At 39.1% G+C, this 16,443-nt stretch overlaps 1 protein-coding gene across 3 annotated transcripts in view; it reads right to left on the bottom strand.

Annotated features, from left to right (window-relative positions):
• Window positions 1–538: 538 nt before the first annotated feature.
• The window catches only part of LOC126035495 (spindlin-Z-like), a 110,563-nt gene continuing 94,658 nt past the window's right edge, over window positions 539–16,443 (bottom strand). For all 3 annotated transcript variants that reach the window (XM_049794141.1, XM_049794143.1, XM_049794142.1), the window contains 3 exons: window positions 7,409–7,662; window positions 6,186–6,419; window positions 539–4,280 (listed from right to left, as the gene is read on the bottom strand). In XM_049794141.1, coding sequence (XP_049650098.1) covers window positions 4,081–4,280; window positions 6,186–6,419; window positions 7,409–7,662 — 688 coding nt within the window. In that variant the 3' untranslated portion in view covers window positions 539–4,080. The remainder of the gene's footprint in view (window positions 4,281–6,185; window positions 6,420–7,408; window positions 7,663–16,443) is intronic.

The raw sequence follows: 16,443 nt of genomic DNA, 5'->3' as shown, positions 1-16,443 counted from the left end.
AAATTCACAGCATTGTAGTAATATTCTCTTCACTGCTCATCACCTCTAGGTTTGGATAAATTCCATTTTTTTTTTTAATTTAGTGAGTAAAACAAAATTCAAATTTTAGTTAAGCACATTAATTCAAATCAGACAAATGTATCAGCTAAACACTGACAAACACTTCTACTGTTCCCTGCTGCTGAACTACTGCTAACAGTGTGAGCTACAGTGTGTTCTGGAAATAAGAGGCTCCCTCAGAGACTTGCATAAACCCCCGAGGAGGAATTTTTCTGCTTTTGGTGAAATACAATTTAAGCATTATGCTTTACCTCAGTCAAATTCCATCTGATCGACATTCATACTTACTTGGTAAAAAAAAAAAGATTTGACTTAGCAAGCAAACTTATTTCATAGGGGAAAGTATTATACCAGTATACATGGCTCAACTTTAAAACATTAAGTCCTTTTTAATTAAAATACTGAAGAAACTACTTCTTCACAATCTGAAGTCACATCACTACATTTTGCTCATGAGAATAAAATTTACAGTCATGAGTTGCACATAAAGGATTTATTTTAAATGTTTTAGAGATAGAGTTACATCATAATTATAAAAATTACTTACAGAATTAAGTAACAGATTTAAAGTGTTCATACTTCTAAATGCAGAGAAATAAAATAAAAATAATGAAACCGAGCTCTAAAGATGAAGTCATTACCTAATTTTAAAATGTGAACACGAAGACCTTTGAACTATACACATACCAAGAACCATCCAAATTGCACTAATGATGTAAAATACAAAAAGCACAGCATTTTCAAGGAACCAGAAACTGCTTTTACTATAATTCTTTTTCCCTGAAGTAACTGTAATCTATTCTATCTGAAGATAAAGCCTCCATTTTTAAATAATTCATTTAAAGAAGGCTTATACCTATTGCAATAAATAGGATTTTCCCCAAAGTATTTCAGTCTTTATGTAGTCCAACTTAGTTTAGGGTTTGGCACTCAAAAGAAAAAAATGTAGTGTTTTACTTATCAATTGTGATTTTATTTATTCTTGAACAGAATACATGGTCCCTTCAAATGCTGTATGACACATACAACTGGAAAATTACCTTCCATTGGCACTATGTTCGCCTCACCAGTGCATTTAATCCTACTAACAACCATTCAAACAGCACAATAAGCAAATTCACAAGAAACTGAACACAAAATAAAAACAGAACAAAACCCAAACCTAAACATTATAACATGCAACTTTAGTTTGTTACATTGAACATTCTAACCTTCTAAGCATGCAAAAAAGGATGGTCTGCATTTAAGGGTTGTTTTTTTTTTTTCTTTTTAAAAGTTTTACATAGCAGCCTGACATCATGCACACACACACAATATACAACAATACTACAGCAGGTAAATGAGAGGCCAATAACTTTTATACAAAGATCCATGGCTTGTGCCATCACAAGACCTATGATAAATTTGGAAAGTAATGTTGAACCCCTAGAACAAGGGACCAACATGTAGTTACTAGGGTAATGCAAACACTGCATGCAGATCTGAAACATGAGCCTAAAATAAAGCCCAAAGCAGATGGCAGGGAGTGGAATTAGTCTCAAATCTCAAAAAGGTGGTTTAAGCTATTAAAAAAACCCCACACCACAAACCCAACCCCCCCCCCCCCCCCAAAACCTTAATAAAAAAGATGAAAAGAAAAACCCCCATGCAACAGACAACGGGGACATCTAAAAACAACCATAAAATTTGACAGTGTATAGATTATATTCTAATTAGCAAAATATGTGGTGTATTAGAGTGGCTTGCACAAACCCCACAAATGCAAGCTTAATGCTAAAAACGTTCCAGTAGACCTAAACCTCAAATATTTCAAAACAAACCTTGTATTCCTTAGATGTAAAGCCCAAAATTCATTGTACTAAGTTATTAATGTATTTTGTGTGTAATCAATGCACTTATTCTTGTGCCACAAATATCAACTTGGGCTCATGGAGCCAGGCTCAGCTTTGAGATTTACATGCAGGACTCTTAAGAGTCAATAGAAAGCACATAACAGATCTGCAGGATGAAAGCACTGTGTTGCAAATCTGCTCACTTCATTCAAAACACAATAAAAATTTACTGACTCAGGTACTTACTGCTTAAAGACTGGATTGAGAAGCTGTGAACTGAAAGACAATAGCCTGCCTTTGGTTGTCCATGACAAAATACAGGACATAATGCAATATAGTAGCAAGGGACAAAGAATTAAGATACCATATTTATACAGTATTACCATCTAACAGCATAATGAGGCACAAGCCTTAAGGCTAAAATATGAAATCAGGCCAAAAATATGGACAGAAAGGGACTTAAACCACTGAGTCTTTGATATCAAGAATACCCACAATAGAGGTCAGACCTCTGATCTCTGATTAACAGTACCTCTCCTGCATCCTTCCACTAACAGCATAAGGTTGGATATCTATGTGTTCCTTCTTCCCATCAATAGCGTTGACTGTATTCACATTCTTTACATACTGTATTTCTGTGAAGCAGTGCTTTGAAGCTTGTATACCTCTGCTTTAACATGACAATTTTGTTGCTATGCTGATCCTTGTTACAATTCTGATGCTTTTAAAAGTTGCTACACTTAAAAACCAACAAATACCCTAACCTTGATTTACAACTATCTTGCAAGATTAAAACTGTGAAAGGATTCTGCTGCTGTGGGCTGCTATTTACATCCACAATCTAATGCAGATGACTGAACCACTGTGACTGTCTATAGCTCCCATTAGATAGTACACCACTGGCATGCAGAACTCTAGTGTTCATAGAATGAAATTCATGTTGACAGCATACCTCAAAGCAAGTACACCACAAAAGGCAACAACAGGTTTAAACTGTAGATTTGTCTGGACACTCCTTATGTGGAAAAGCCAGAAAAAGAATACATTGAGAAGATGCCTTCTTGAACCAAAATGGTTAAAAACAATAGCAAAACCCCAAACAAAACAAAACAAAGGAATACAGCAGACTGAGAAGGCAACAAATGCTTCTCCTTCTCTAAAGGTCTTCAGTGTAAAAGGACCCCCCACCCCCATAAGATTGTATTTACCATGTAAAAGATTAACTACTATTAGGTTTCTAAGTCCACACACAAACATCCAGGTTGCTAGGTTCTGATATTAAATGAGAGACTACTGATTGCCAATGTGTAGTCTAAAGTCTTCTTAAGTAGCATATATACTGTTAAACTTGTGGCACCAAGCACTTCGGTTCTGCTAAGAAATGTATATAACAAAACAGAGTACAACATTTAGGATTAAAGGCAGCTTTGTTGTGTGTATTTTACTGGTTCCTACAACTTGTAAACACAGGCCCTTAACCTGCATTTTTTAATTAACTGGTTATACAGATTAAATATATTTTTATAGTTTAAAGCCTTTTCACTGAAAGGTGCATAAGTCAAACACTTGATATCCTACTGCCCTGTGACTAGTAAAAATGCACAAGTATTTCCATGTACTGCAAGTTCTTAAAAAGCTTAATTTGAAATAAAGTGTAGAAACACAGTATATTGATGTTACTTGGGTTAGGCACTCCTTACTGCTGCACAAACTATTTAAACCTTTCAGAAGAGTCACCTCTGTCCCAACCCAGAAAACAAGGACTGCCAGTAGCCAAGAAATTAAATTTAATGTTACAAAAGAAGGCATAGCAAAAATAGCAAACTACACTTGCATGTGGCAGTTGAACAGGTGAGTGCAAGGTTGAAGAAAAAGTTAAAATCTATGAAAAAATCTAGATTACAATACTAGATTGACTTCACACAGCTTGAATTTGCAGCTGTTCTTTGCTTTTAACTCCCTCCCACCCAAATATATCAAATTCCTTCAAGAAAAGGAGTTCTCTTACGCAAAATGTGTCATGTTCACATAAATTTGTATTATTCAGAACAAAACAGTTTTGCTGGCAGAGATTGTGGGTTCGCAGGGACATTTAAGCTTTCATTTAACTGAAAAACAGTCAAGTCTTTGTGTCTACAAATTTTACATTTAATAGTTCCACAAATCTGGCAGAAGTTCATGATGACGTCTAGGATGTCTTCACCAAATCGTAGACATAAATATGGAAATCATCATCAAACTTGATGAAATAGACAGATGGTTTGGCTTCAACTTGATGAATGACCATGCCAGTCCGTTTTGAGCCATCTTCTTTGGCATATTCCACTTGTTTGCCTACCAGGCTGTCCACAACTTCACCTGGTTCCCGTTCTGCAGGAGGTGAATCATCTGTAATATGAAAATACAATCTACTTTGGTAGACATTTATGGATTTTTTTCCAATATACAAAACTGCAGAGCCTTCTTTAAAAAGTTAAGAAACAATCACAAGTTTAAAATGCAGAGTATGTCTAAAACAAGGTGAGTTGTTCAGACAAGCACCTAACTATTGCCATGCTTCTAGAAAGTACAGTCACAGAATTATTTTTTTTTTAGGTAATAGCATCTTCAGTTTTATGAAGTAAAAATTAGCACTTCAATTGGTTAGAAAAGTAAATCTTTTGACATGAAGGTTTACATACCAATTACGGAACATGTTTGTAGATAATTGAATTTAAGCCCCCAGCAGAACAAGGCACTGAGTCTCTCTAAGAGAAAGGCAGGTGTGCTAGAACTCACTCTCCCCACATGCTTTATCCAAAATGTCAATGCAAACATGCCATTGCAACAAAACCACATCTTCCAAGCTAAGTGTAACCTCCTTAATCAATAATGCTGTTAAAAGGGGCTTTTGATTTCACACTAGAATGGATACTGTTGAGAAGTCTAACTATATTATTTGCTTTTCTAGCAAAATCTACCCAGAAGTATCCTTAAGGACACAATTCTCATTGTCTATAAAAGATCCAGATTCAGGGAAGGTAACTCATAGTTCAGAGTGTCTTAGAAACAGAGGTAAGTAGTAGATAGTCTCAGGAAAAAAAGAGTGCATTAAAAACTTAATTCTTAAATATGGAAAGCATAAGCCTTTTAGCTTATTTTTCTAAGATGGAAGAAAGCAAAGCAGAATTTAAAAAGGAATTACAAGGTATTTGGAGGTGCCAACTCTGAAAAAGCTTGCTTTATTTGTTTCTTTAGGAATAGGAAGGTCACTTTTTCCATTAACATTTGTGGCTCACTCTCTTCAAGCCACAGATATGTTGCTTTTTGTTAGGCTGGAAAAAATCTAAAACATAGGATTACTACAGAGGTTATGCAAATAAGTGCCACTTTTTTACTCAGCCATCAGACTATGTTATCAGTGCTAGATCTGAAGGAAGACAGTATCAGAAACTCAATGAATGAATTTTAAATATTTATGTAGTGCACTGCATAGCCAAACACTAGTTATCTAATTAATAATTTACTTTAAAGCCAAAATTGCCTCTCTGTCAGATAAGTGCTTTTGAGGTGCAGGAGAGAAATGAGAGTACAATATTCTTGACAAACTTTTTTTCTTCTTTTTTTGTACTAGCTATCCAAATCTCTTGAACAATACTGATTCTGTGAAAATTCTTCTATATTTATAGGAAAAAACCCAATAACTTTCACTTCAAGAAAGGATGAAAAAATATCCCTCCTAACCTATTGAAAAACCTTTCCTGTTTATGTGTTTAACCATGTAAGAGAAAATGAGTTTTCAAAAGATTAGTGCTTCTTTCCTCCAAGAAACTATTGAAAAGCTTTCCAAACTGAAGATGCCTACCCAAACTAAATTATTCTATTTATTTTAGTTAGCCCCAAAACATTATTCTTATAAGAACTGCTTCAGAAATACAACTCCTTGAGATGGCTCTTGATTTGTGACACTTCTATAAGAAAATAACAATGGAAGGCTTCTAGTTTGTCAGTTTCTTTTAAAAAAAAATCTAAGCGTAATCTCTTCCACAATAGTATGTATATCTTTATCAGAATTAGGAATTATTACGGAAAAGGATTTTCCAGTATTTATTGCATATTTCACCAATGATTCAAGTAAAATATTTCAGAAGTTAATACAGATGTATTTTCTGTTGTGCTGTAACCTTTGTTAGTTTTGATACTGAAAAAGATCCTTGTTTGTTAACTCTCTTTTCCATACATAATCCATAAGCCAAACAATAATGCAAAGAGAGATGCTGCTTTCCAGAAGAAAAAAGTAACTGGCCTACTTACTGGAATCAGGCATAATGCGAAGGTCACCTTCTTTATAGTCATCTAAGAGTTGGTACATGTACAAGACAGGATCTTTCTCATAGGTAATATAAAACCACGTGTTCATAATAGGAGCTCGAGCCAAGACCATTCCCCTCCATTCATCTTTTGAGCCATCCTCTGTCTCAAACATATGTTCCACAGCTTTGCCAATCATTGTGTCTGCCAGGTGGGCATCGGTAATTCGAGATGAAGCTGAAATGGTAGCAGTTCATAAGTATGTCCATTCAAAAGTACAGAAATAAGTCTTTGTAAAAAATAATCTTTATCCAGATTAATGAATAAATTTGTTTGAAAGTTAGTCAATTCACATACAAAACAAATACTGTCCATTCCAGAGAGTTGAAGACCAAAGAACTGCAGAACTTGAAGAATTATTTTAACATGTTAACACTCTTATCAACATTTTCCATCATTGTATACCCCCCCTCCCATTAATCAAACTATCATAATGCAAGGTAAAGGTAAAGGGAAACCAATATAGGCCACAGCAAAGAATAATGTCTGTATTTTAAATATTTGTATTGTGGGGGGAGGAGGGGAGGAAGAGAGGTTAAATTGCAGAGCAGCTGTATGAAGTTATTAATGAAGGTGTTCAGTTTGGTTCCCCCTAACCCCATTCTAGAGACAGCTACTGATCTCTTCGCAGTCAGGAAAAACAAGAACTTATTCCATTCAGAAATAAATAATTACTAAGGTAAACTTTGAACTTTACAGATTGGAAAAACCTACAGTTTAACAATTCAGTGCTAATTATGAAAACCAATAAAGCCTTGTTACTAGTCAAGTTATTTCACTTAGAAAATGCTGTTTTCCCTCCATTTGGATTAAAACCTAGGGAAAGCAGATGAAAAAAACCCCAACCAAACACATAATTACTGTCAAACACACACAAGACAACATAGCCAGGACATTTCTCAGCTGGCTCAGAGTTTAAATTTTAATAGAAATATCTATGTTACATGTGTAAGCTTCTTAGGGATAAGACTAAACAAGAAAAAATACAGAATTTACTGCATATCATTTAAAGACAAAAGACAACGCTATGCTCTCTGGTATCAAATCTTTGTGAAATCAAGAAAAATGAAACAGAGCATTTAGATTATTTGCCATGTGATTAAAAGTAATTTAATAAAATTTAAATGGTCTGACAATATATGCACATATAGGAAAAAACCTCTTACCAACTCTGTCTGGAAGGACTTCAAGTGCTGAAACTCTTTCATCTTTGTGCAGTTCTAGTCCATACACACAATCAAATCCATCATACTTTATAAGATAGAGAGAGGGATTTACAGGAACTTGATCAAGAACTGTGCCCTTCCATTGTGTTACAGGTCCGCTCCCTTCTTTCCAACCATGCTGTATTCTGCAGCCTACAATGTTTCTTCGTGGCTGAGAAACAGGTTTGCTTGGTCCAACATTGTTTCTATGCTTTCTGTACACAGATACAAACATAACATTAAACAAGTACATACTCAAAATTCTACTCTGGACAAGAGCCGTATGCTTTAAGAAGGCAATATATTATTGCATATTACATTGTACTGGAAAAAAGAAAAAAAAACAACACTGAAAAGTAGTGGAACACTTTCAACATTTTGTATAGGGTTGCTTTCATAATAGCAGTTTCTAAAACTAGTTTGCTTAAGCCAAAAGAACTATTTTAGCCATTACTAAACTGAACATCAAAAGTAAAACTTGCTTGTTAAAACCCTAAATCAGGTCTCAAAGAGCAATGTTACCTAACAGTATTATACTTTTGCTACTTTGTTGCTCTCTGCAGAACAGTAAACATAATTCCCTTACCCCAGGAGGAAGTCGTCAGTGGAAACATTAGTGGTGATTGACTAAAATTCTTCAAAACATTTGTTTTCCCTAACCTGTGTTGTCACCTGAAGGAAATTTAACTTTCCTTTGCACTTACAGGTATCTTTGACTTCAAGTGTTTTTAAAGACACATGGTAGCGACAACATTCTTCTAACATTCCTTTTTAGTACAACACAAGAAAAATGATATGCAAAGGTCACAGCAATAGAAGGGATACTCTTTAAAGCAGATAATAAATTAAATATACTTTTTACCCTTCCTCAGTTTTTTAATCCAACTTGCACGGAAAGATTCCTTCTGGTGAATATCAGTTATTCTGGTAAACAGTCATGTAAGCTATTTGACAGTTTCAACCCACTAAAACAGTGTTACACAAGTTTTATTCTACTTAAAAAAAAAAGTAACTGACTGTTAAAGAATTCTCAGTCATGGGTTTCTCTAGGTTTGCTTTATTAACAACTCAGAGTTGGGCCACCACCGCAGTGAATGGCAACCCACAAAATTTTCTCTCAATTTTATATACCCTTTAGGTAGTTCATTATCTCAGTCCAAAATCTTTGTAATTTTCCAGTTGATCGGTTCCCATGTCATTATCATTCATCATCATCTTATCTCATCAGTTCTTGCCTCATTCAGTCCGGTCATCATCCTGTGGTTTTTGAAGTCCGTCTTGGGTCAGTCATCTTCTCATCCCCTTTACCTTGAAGTTTCATACCTACGCAATTCTGAGAAAACCTCTCTGGTTGTTCCATTAACTATTTCACATTTATCTTTGTAAGCTCTACATATTTTAATCACTCCCCAGCTAAGCACCTGTATCTTACTGATTTTTCTTTTGTTTGATCTGTCTCTACTGATTAGCTTGACTGGGTTTTAATCCAGTCCTGGATTGGGGCTATACAGGGGGGCAGGCTGAAAACGCTGTTCATGGCCTGTTGAGCAGCTCTGTTGCAATAATAACCTTAACTCATTCTATATTAATTTCTAACAGTCTTATAGTCCTAAATTTCTAAAATCTTCTACACTGACAGTTGTGAATACAACATATGAAGAAACATATGAACATTATGACAGTACATCAGTGATAAATGTACATTTATCTTTATTTTAGCATGCTACAACATGCATATTAATTCCTAAAATGATATATAGACGGTTGCCTGATTAAAATTCTCACAAATGTTAGCTAATTCCAAAATAAATTTCTGGATTAGTTACCAGTTATAGTACACTTCATTTAAATAGCAATAAAATATACACATCACTAGCATGCTTAAAAGCAACATCTAAAAAAAGAAAAATCAGTTGCAGAAAACAACATCCATGCTTAGATTAGTGACAGTGACCAAAGAGAAATGTCTCCAGGAACAATGAAAGCTCACAGAGCAGCCTATGTATGACAGAGATCCAAAAGACACAAATAGCAATCATATCAGTAAAGTCTCATAATTAGTCTTAAAGAATAATAAAAACAGTATATAAAACTAGTAATGCTGAAGATGTAATTATAACTCTATTAAAAACAAGACGTACAATTCCTTCAGCAACTTGTCCCACCTCCAGACTTTCATTCTGCATGAAAATCTTAGCAGAGTTCCAAAGTATCTTTTGTCAAATTTAACTTTTATGATTATTTAACCTTATCAAGAAGATCAATCTGCATTTATAATCTGTGTTGTCAAAGTTAGGAGTATTATAGAAATGCTAACCTCTTCCAGTTAAGAGGCACTCCCTTGCAAAGATGGTTCTAATTTTCCACAGAAACTTGAAGACATGTTCAAATACTAGTGCATGCTCAAGTGTTAGGTTTTTTTTAATTATAATAGTCTCAGTAATATTTTATTATGAAGAAATGAGATGAGAGATCTGGTTCTTGGGCACAATGGAAATGAGTTTGTTTTGCATGCAATTAATTTATTTAGTTTTAATGAATCTTAATTCCATTTTAAGGCATCATCACAGAATAAAACCAACTGCTACTTAAGATAAAAAGTTGAAGTTGAAAAAGGTAAAATAATACTGTTCATGTTTAACCACACAGTAAGTTTTACTTTCTGCCTATAAAGCATAATCATAACATTTAAATTTGCACAATTAAGTGAAAAGCTTCAGTCATTTTAAAAAAAATATGCTGGAAAAAGACTACATAATTAAGTTCAAATTGGTAACTACCTTTTAAAACGCCTTGGAGAGAGCAAAAAGCATTATAAATGCAGTTACAAATCAAGCAGCAGCTAGGTATACTTGCAGTTCAAAATTTTCTTTGTCTGAAGGCAGTACTACTGGACTACACCTTGTCTTACTGCAACAGGCTCTGCTAAAAAGTTTGTCCCCATCTTATAGGCCCCCTTTAAGTCCTGAAAGGCTGCAATAAGGTCTCCCTGGAGCCTTCTCTTCTCGAGGCTGAATAACCCCAACTCAGCCTTTCTTCATAGGAGAGGTGTTCCAGCCCTCTGACCGTTTACGTGGCCCTCCTCTGGACCCACTCCAACAGGTCCATGTCTTTCTTGCACTGGGGACCCCAGAGCTGCACGCAATACTCCAGGTGGGGTCTCATAAGAGTGGAGTAGAGGAGGAGAATCACCTCCCTCGACCTGCTGGCCATGCTTCTTTTGATGCAGCCCAGGATTCGAACAGCTTTCTGGGCTGCAAGTGCACATTGCTGGCTCATGTTCAGCTTTTCATCCACCAGTACCCCCAAGTCCTTCTCTGCAGGGTTGCTCCCAATCCATTCATCCCCCAGTCCGTACTGATATTGGGGATTGCCCTGACCCAGGTGCAGGACCTTGCACTTGGCCTTGTTGAACTTCATGAGCTTCACATGGGCCCACTTCTCAAACCTGTCAAGGTCCCTCTGGATGGCATCCCTTCCCTCAAGCGAATCAACTGCACCACTCGGCTTGGTGTCATCTGCAAACTTGCTGAGGGTGCACTCAATCCCACTATGTCATTGATGAAGATATTGAACAGTACTGGTCTCAGTATGGACCCTTGAGGAACACCACTCGTTACTAGTTTCCACCCGGACATTGAGGGATTGACTTTGAATGCAGCCATTAGCCAATTCCTTATCCATCTAATAGTCAATCTGTCAAACCCGTATCTCTCCAATTTAGAGGTAAGAATGTTGTGGGGGACTGTATCAAAAGCCTTACAGAAGTCCAGGTAGATGACATCAGTTGCTCTTCCCTTGTCCACTGATGCAGTCACTCCATAGTAGAAGGCCACTAGATTAGTCAGGCACGATTTGCCCTTGATGAAGCTATGTTGGCTGTCTCTAATCACCTCCCTGCCTTCCATATATTTCAACATGTCTTCCAGAGGATCTGTTCCATGATCTTACCAGGCATGGAGGTGAGGCTGACTGGTCAGTAGTTCCCAGGGTCCTCCTTATTACCCTTTTTAAAAATGGGTGTGTAATAATAGCTACCAGTATACTTCCATATAAGATAAAAGTAACTTCCTCAAACCTCTTTTTATATCAATAGTATGTTGTTTCTGTGATAAGCAGAGTAACACATATGTACATAACCTTTTGAGATGCTATAATGAGAAAAGCCAAAATGTTTCCCTTCTGTTTTATTAGAATTATCTTTAAAATTTGACAAAATTTTGTTCGTAAAGACTGTGATAATATTTCAATCACCTAGAGATTCAATATTTCAATTGCCCTACATATATAAAACACACAGAGCCAGGAAACCCAGATAACACCAAGTCCTAAAAATAGTTCTTGATGTATCAGTTATGCCCTCATTGTAAATGGCCCTTCAATTGCAGTAAGTTTCACGTCCTCTTATTTCATAGAAATCATAGAATCATTTAAGTTGGAAAATACTTTTAAGATCGAGTCCAAACGTAAACCTAACACTGCCAAGTCCACCACTAAACCGTGTCCCTAAGTGCCACCTCTACACATCTTTTTAATACCTCCAGGAATGGTGACTCAACCACTTCCCTGGGCAGTCTGTTCCAGCGCTTGATAACCCTTTCAGTGAAGAAATTTTTCCTAATATCCTATCTAAACCTCCCCTAGCACAACTTGAGGCCATTTCCTCTCATCCTATTACTTATTACCTGGGAAAAGAGACTGACACCCATCTCGCTACAACCTCCTTTCAAGCAGTTGCAGAGGGTGATACGGTCTCCCCTCAGTCTCCTTTTCCCCAGGCTAAACAACCCCAGTTCCCTCAGCCGCTCCTCATAAGACTTGTTCTCTAGACCCTTCACCAGCTTCATTGCTCTTCTCTGGACATGCTCCAGCATCTCAATGTCTTTCTTGTAGCGAGGGGCCCAAAAAGTGAACACAATACTCAAGGTGCAGTCTCACCAGTGCCAAGTACAAAGGGACTATCACTTCCCTAGTCCTGCTGGCCACACTATTTCTGATACAAGCCAGGATGCTGTTGGCCTTCATGGCCACCTGGGCACACTGCTGGCTCATATTCAGCAGACTGTGGACCAACACCCCCACGTCCTTTTCTGCCAGGCAGCTTTCCAGCCACTCTTCCCCAAGCCTGTAGAGTCACATGGGGTTGTTGTGACCCATGTGCAGGACCTGGCACTTAGGCATGATGGTGCACTCTATAAAAACTTCCGCCACATTGGTCGTGTGCATTGGACTTCATCTGGATCTTTAGGTGATCGTGCATTATCCGAGTCATAATAAATCATCTCTAGCACGGCTAATTCCCTCAGGTAATGAATACCTCTCTCTCCATGGTGGTTCACTTGCTTAATTGACATATAATATCATCCTTAAAGGGGTACCTTTCCTTCACACTTGACAGGAGTCGCCTCCAGAGGCTGAGGACTTGTGTCCCTTTTCCAACTGCCTTGTCAATGCCACCTTCCCTGGCAAGCTATCCCAGATGCTTGGCTTCCCTACCTTCTAATTCCAGGCTACTAGCCCAATTGTCCCAGCATTGGAGCAGCCAGGTGATAATGTGCTCGCTTGGACGACGGCTGAAATATTTTTGCACGTTGTCGGGGGATGCAACGAGTCTACGGAATTCCTGACAGTTCGAGAACAGCGCGACCTTGAGCAGCTTGTAGTATATCCTTGAGAAGTCTGGAAAGATCCGAGAAGACCAGTACGAAAACAAGATAGTGATAAGAAGAACCGTCCTGACAAACTCACCAATCATGAATTGTTAGTTACTAACTAAGCCAATCATATACTAACACATACTCTGAAGAAGGGGATAAAAAGGTGTGTTAGAACAATAAAGTAGCCATTTTGCATGATCTATTACTTGTCGTGTCCGTCTCTACTGCGACAAATGGTGACCCTGATGCGCCTGAGCGAACAGATCATCTAACGGCAATAAATCCAGCACTAGCGAGAAGTATACCAGCGGCGACGAGAGCTGCGAAAGAGTATACCAGCAGCGAGAAAAGCTGTGGAGACGGAGCCCGGTGAAGCTGAGAGCAGTGGAATCTGCCTGGTCTGGACCTGAGCCTAGACACCTAATAAGGTGAGCCACCGGGGACTAAACTGTTAGAATGGGGCAGCAATTAACAAAAGAAAATGAGACAATTTTGTCTACCTGGAAAGCCCTATTAAAAAGAAAAGGGGTTAAAACCCCAGAACAAAGCCTGAAAAGGATTTTAATACGGTGTAAGATGCAAGGCTTTACAGCCACAACAGTTACTGCATTCAGTGTGGATGCATGGCAAGCAGTGGGCTGGAAAATGTTTGATGAGATCTCTAAAGGACAGAAAGAGCTCTGTAAGTTGGTGATCGTATGGCGTCTATTACGTGAGACCCTGAAGGAATGGAAAGCAGAATGTGATGCGAAAGATCAGCAAAAGAAAGATGAGAAATCAGAAACTGTTATCAATGAAAAAGTTTCTGCTCAAGTAACAGCTGCGGCCGATGCTGCAATATCAGCAGTTGTGGGAAGAAAACCCCTCACGAGCAAAATCAGATCATACCCTTATTCACCTCCTCCTCCTACGCCATTAATTACTTTACCGGGCGATGAGGGGCCCTCCTCACCTACTGGTGCGGCAGCGGAAGGGGTGACTCCATCAGCCCCCCCCCGAGGAGAAAAATGCGGTGACTAACACCGAGCTGGTAAGTGCAGGCCGTAATGAAATTGAGGGCCGAAAGGATGGTGAGAGTCAAACTGAATATGAGGGCCGAATGGAAAGTGAGAGCCAAAATGAAACTGAGGCAGAAAAAGCTCTAATTGACGCTATGCGATCCCTGCAGCTCGCAGATAAAACCATACCGAAAGAACCCCTGCCATGGACTCTCCCTCCATCCACAATAACTGTAGTCCCAAGATCCCCTGATCAATTTTGGGAGGGAGTTAGAAGATGTGCTGCCGACTCTGGCAACTGGGATCTAGTAGAACGCCTGAGCCCGTGCTCTCTAACACCAGCATTTCTAAAGCCTCTAGATAACGCAGCAGAGGCTCCTGTTACATTTCCTGTTTTCAAAGCTGCTGCAGGCACAAACCGGCACGATGAGCACAATCCCATAGGCTGGAGAGTAGTGCAGGATTTGCAGAATAAAGTACAAAAATTTGGAATCAATTCTCCTGAGGTAATGCAGCTTATTCGTATAATCAGCACAGATCTGCTGTGTCCATATGATATTATGCATCTAGCACAAGTGCTGTTTCAGCCCATACAATTGCAAGTATTTCAATCCACCTGGAGGCAGATGGCACGCACAGCGGCGCTGCATAATTCACGACTGCCACAGGGTGACCCGAGATTAGGCCTTGGAGAGGATGCTTTGCTTGGTGAAGGGCAGTATAGTAACCCTCAGCTGCAGGCTACATGGCCTCCGATGGCTCTCAAACAAGCCCAAAATATAGGCCTTATGGCAATAAAGCGAACCATGGATATGGCAGCTCCAAAGCAAAAATACATCACTATCCGCCAAGGCCCCACAGAACCCTTTTTACAGTTTGTAGAAAAAATATCTGCCGCCCTAGAAAAACAGGTAGAAGATGAGGTCTTAAGACAAATGCTATGCAAACAGTTGGCAAAAGATAATGCTAATGAGGACTGTCAAAAGATCATACAGGCTTTACCAGGAGATCCTTCTGTTCCCGACATGGTAGCTGCATGTTCTAAAGTTGGGACACTGGAACACACGGTGGCCACCCTAGCCAGTGCTATGAGAAATTCTGGAAAGTGCTTTGGGTGTGGCAGTGAAGGGCACATCATGGTAGCTTCTCCACACAAAACATCACCAGGTAAACAACCGGTGCACCACTCACCGGAGATTACTTGCAAGAAATGCAGAAAATTAGGACATTTTGCAAAACAATGTCATTCCAAATTTCATGCTAATGGACGGCCGCTACAGCAAAACCACAAAACGAGTGCGAGAGGGCGCACGAGGAGAACAAACCCCCTCCCGACAGCTGGCCAATTCCTCTCTGCGAACAATTGTCAGCTGCAACAGCTGGCTCAGCAGGGTTGGATGTATCCACTGCCGACACAGTAACTCTAGTCACAAAAGACATCGTTAAGGTCCCTCTTAATGCAAGGGGTCCTACAGGATGGGGACTGAGTGCATTGCTACCGGGAAGATCAAGTAGCACGTTGAATGGAATAATCGTGCATGTGGGAGTTATTGATGCTGCTTTAACAGGTCAAATTTGTGCGATGATTTCGACCCCCTACCCACCAGTAACAATCCCTAAAGGTACTCGCATTGCTCAACTTGTTCCTTTTTCGAGTTCTATTTCAAAAGCAGAACAGCGACTGCGATGCGAAGGAGGCTTCGGCTCCACGGGACCCCCTCAGGTCTGCTGGTCTCAGACTGTCTCATCATCCCGACCACATATGACGTGCACACTGTCGAATCACGGAAGATCTCCGACTACAGTAAGGCTTGCAGGGCTCCTGGACACCGGAGCTGATGTGACTATTATTGCCGATTATCTGTGGCCGTCTACCTGGCCAACAGAGGAGGCTGGTATGGGAGTAGTGGGGCTGGGAGGATCCACATGTGCAAATATAGCAGCCACTCCAGTTCCAGTTGCCAATCCTGAGGGCCAACAAGCAGTTATTAAACCATATGTGATGGCAGCTCCCCTCAATTTATGGGGAAGGGATTGCTTGTCGCAGTGGGGGGTGAGAATTATCACAGATTTTTAACGGGGGCCACTGTGCTGCAGGGTGTTAGACAACCCATGCTTGTTTTAACTTGGTTAACAAATAACCCTGTGTGGGTGGATCAGTGGCCCCTACCACTTGAAAAAATTAAAGGCCCTGCAAGAATTGGTAGCAGAACAACTAGCTGCCAGACACATTGAACCATCTCACAGTCCGTGGGATACTCCAGTGTTTGTGAAAAAAAAGAAATCAGGAAAATGGCGATTTTTGCATGACCTGTGGCAAGTCAATGCTGTCATGGCCACG

The sequence above is a fragment of the Accipiter gentilis genome, chromosome W, assembly GCF_929443795.1.
Source record: "Accipiter gentilis chromosome W, bAccGen1.1, whole genome shotgun sequence".
NCBI lineage: Eukaryota > Metazoa > Chordata > Aves > Accipitriformes > Accipitridae > Astur > Astur gentilis.
Note: the sequence above shows the minus strand (reverse complement) of the source record. Positions and strands in the feature narration are given on the sequence as shown.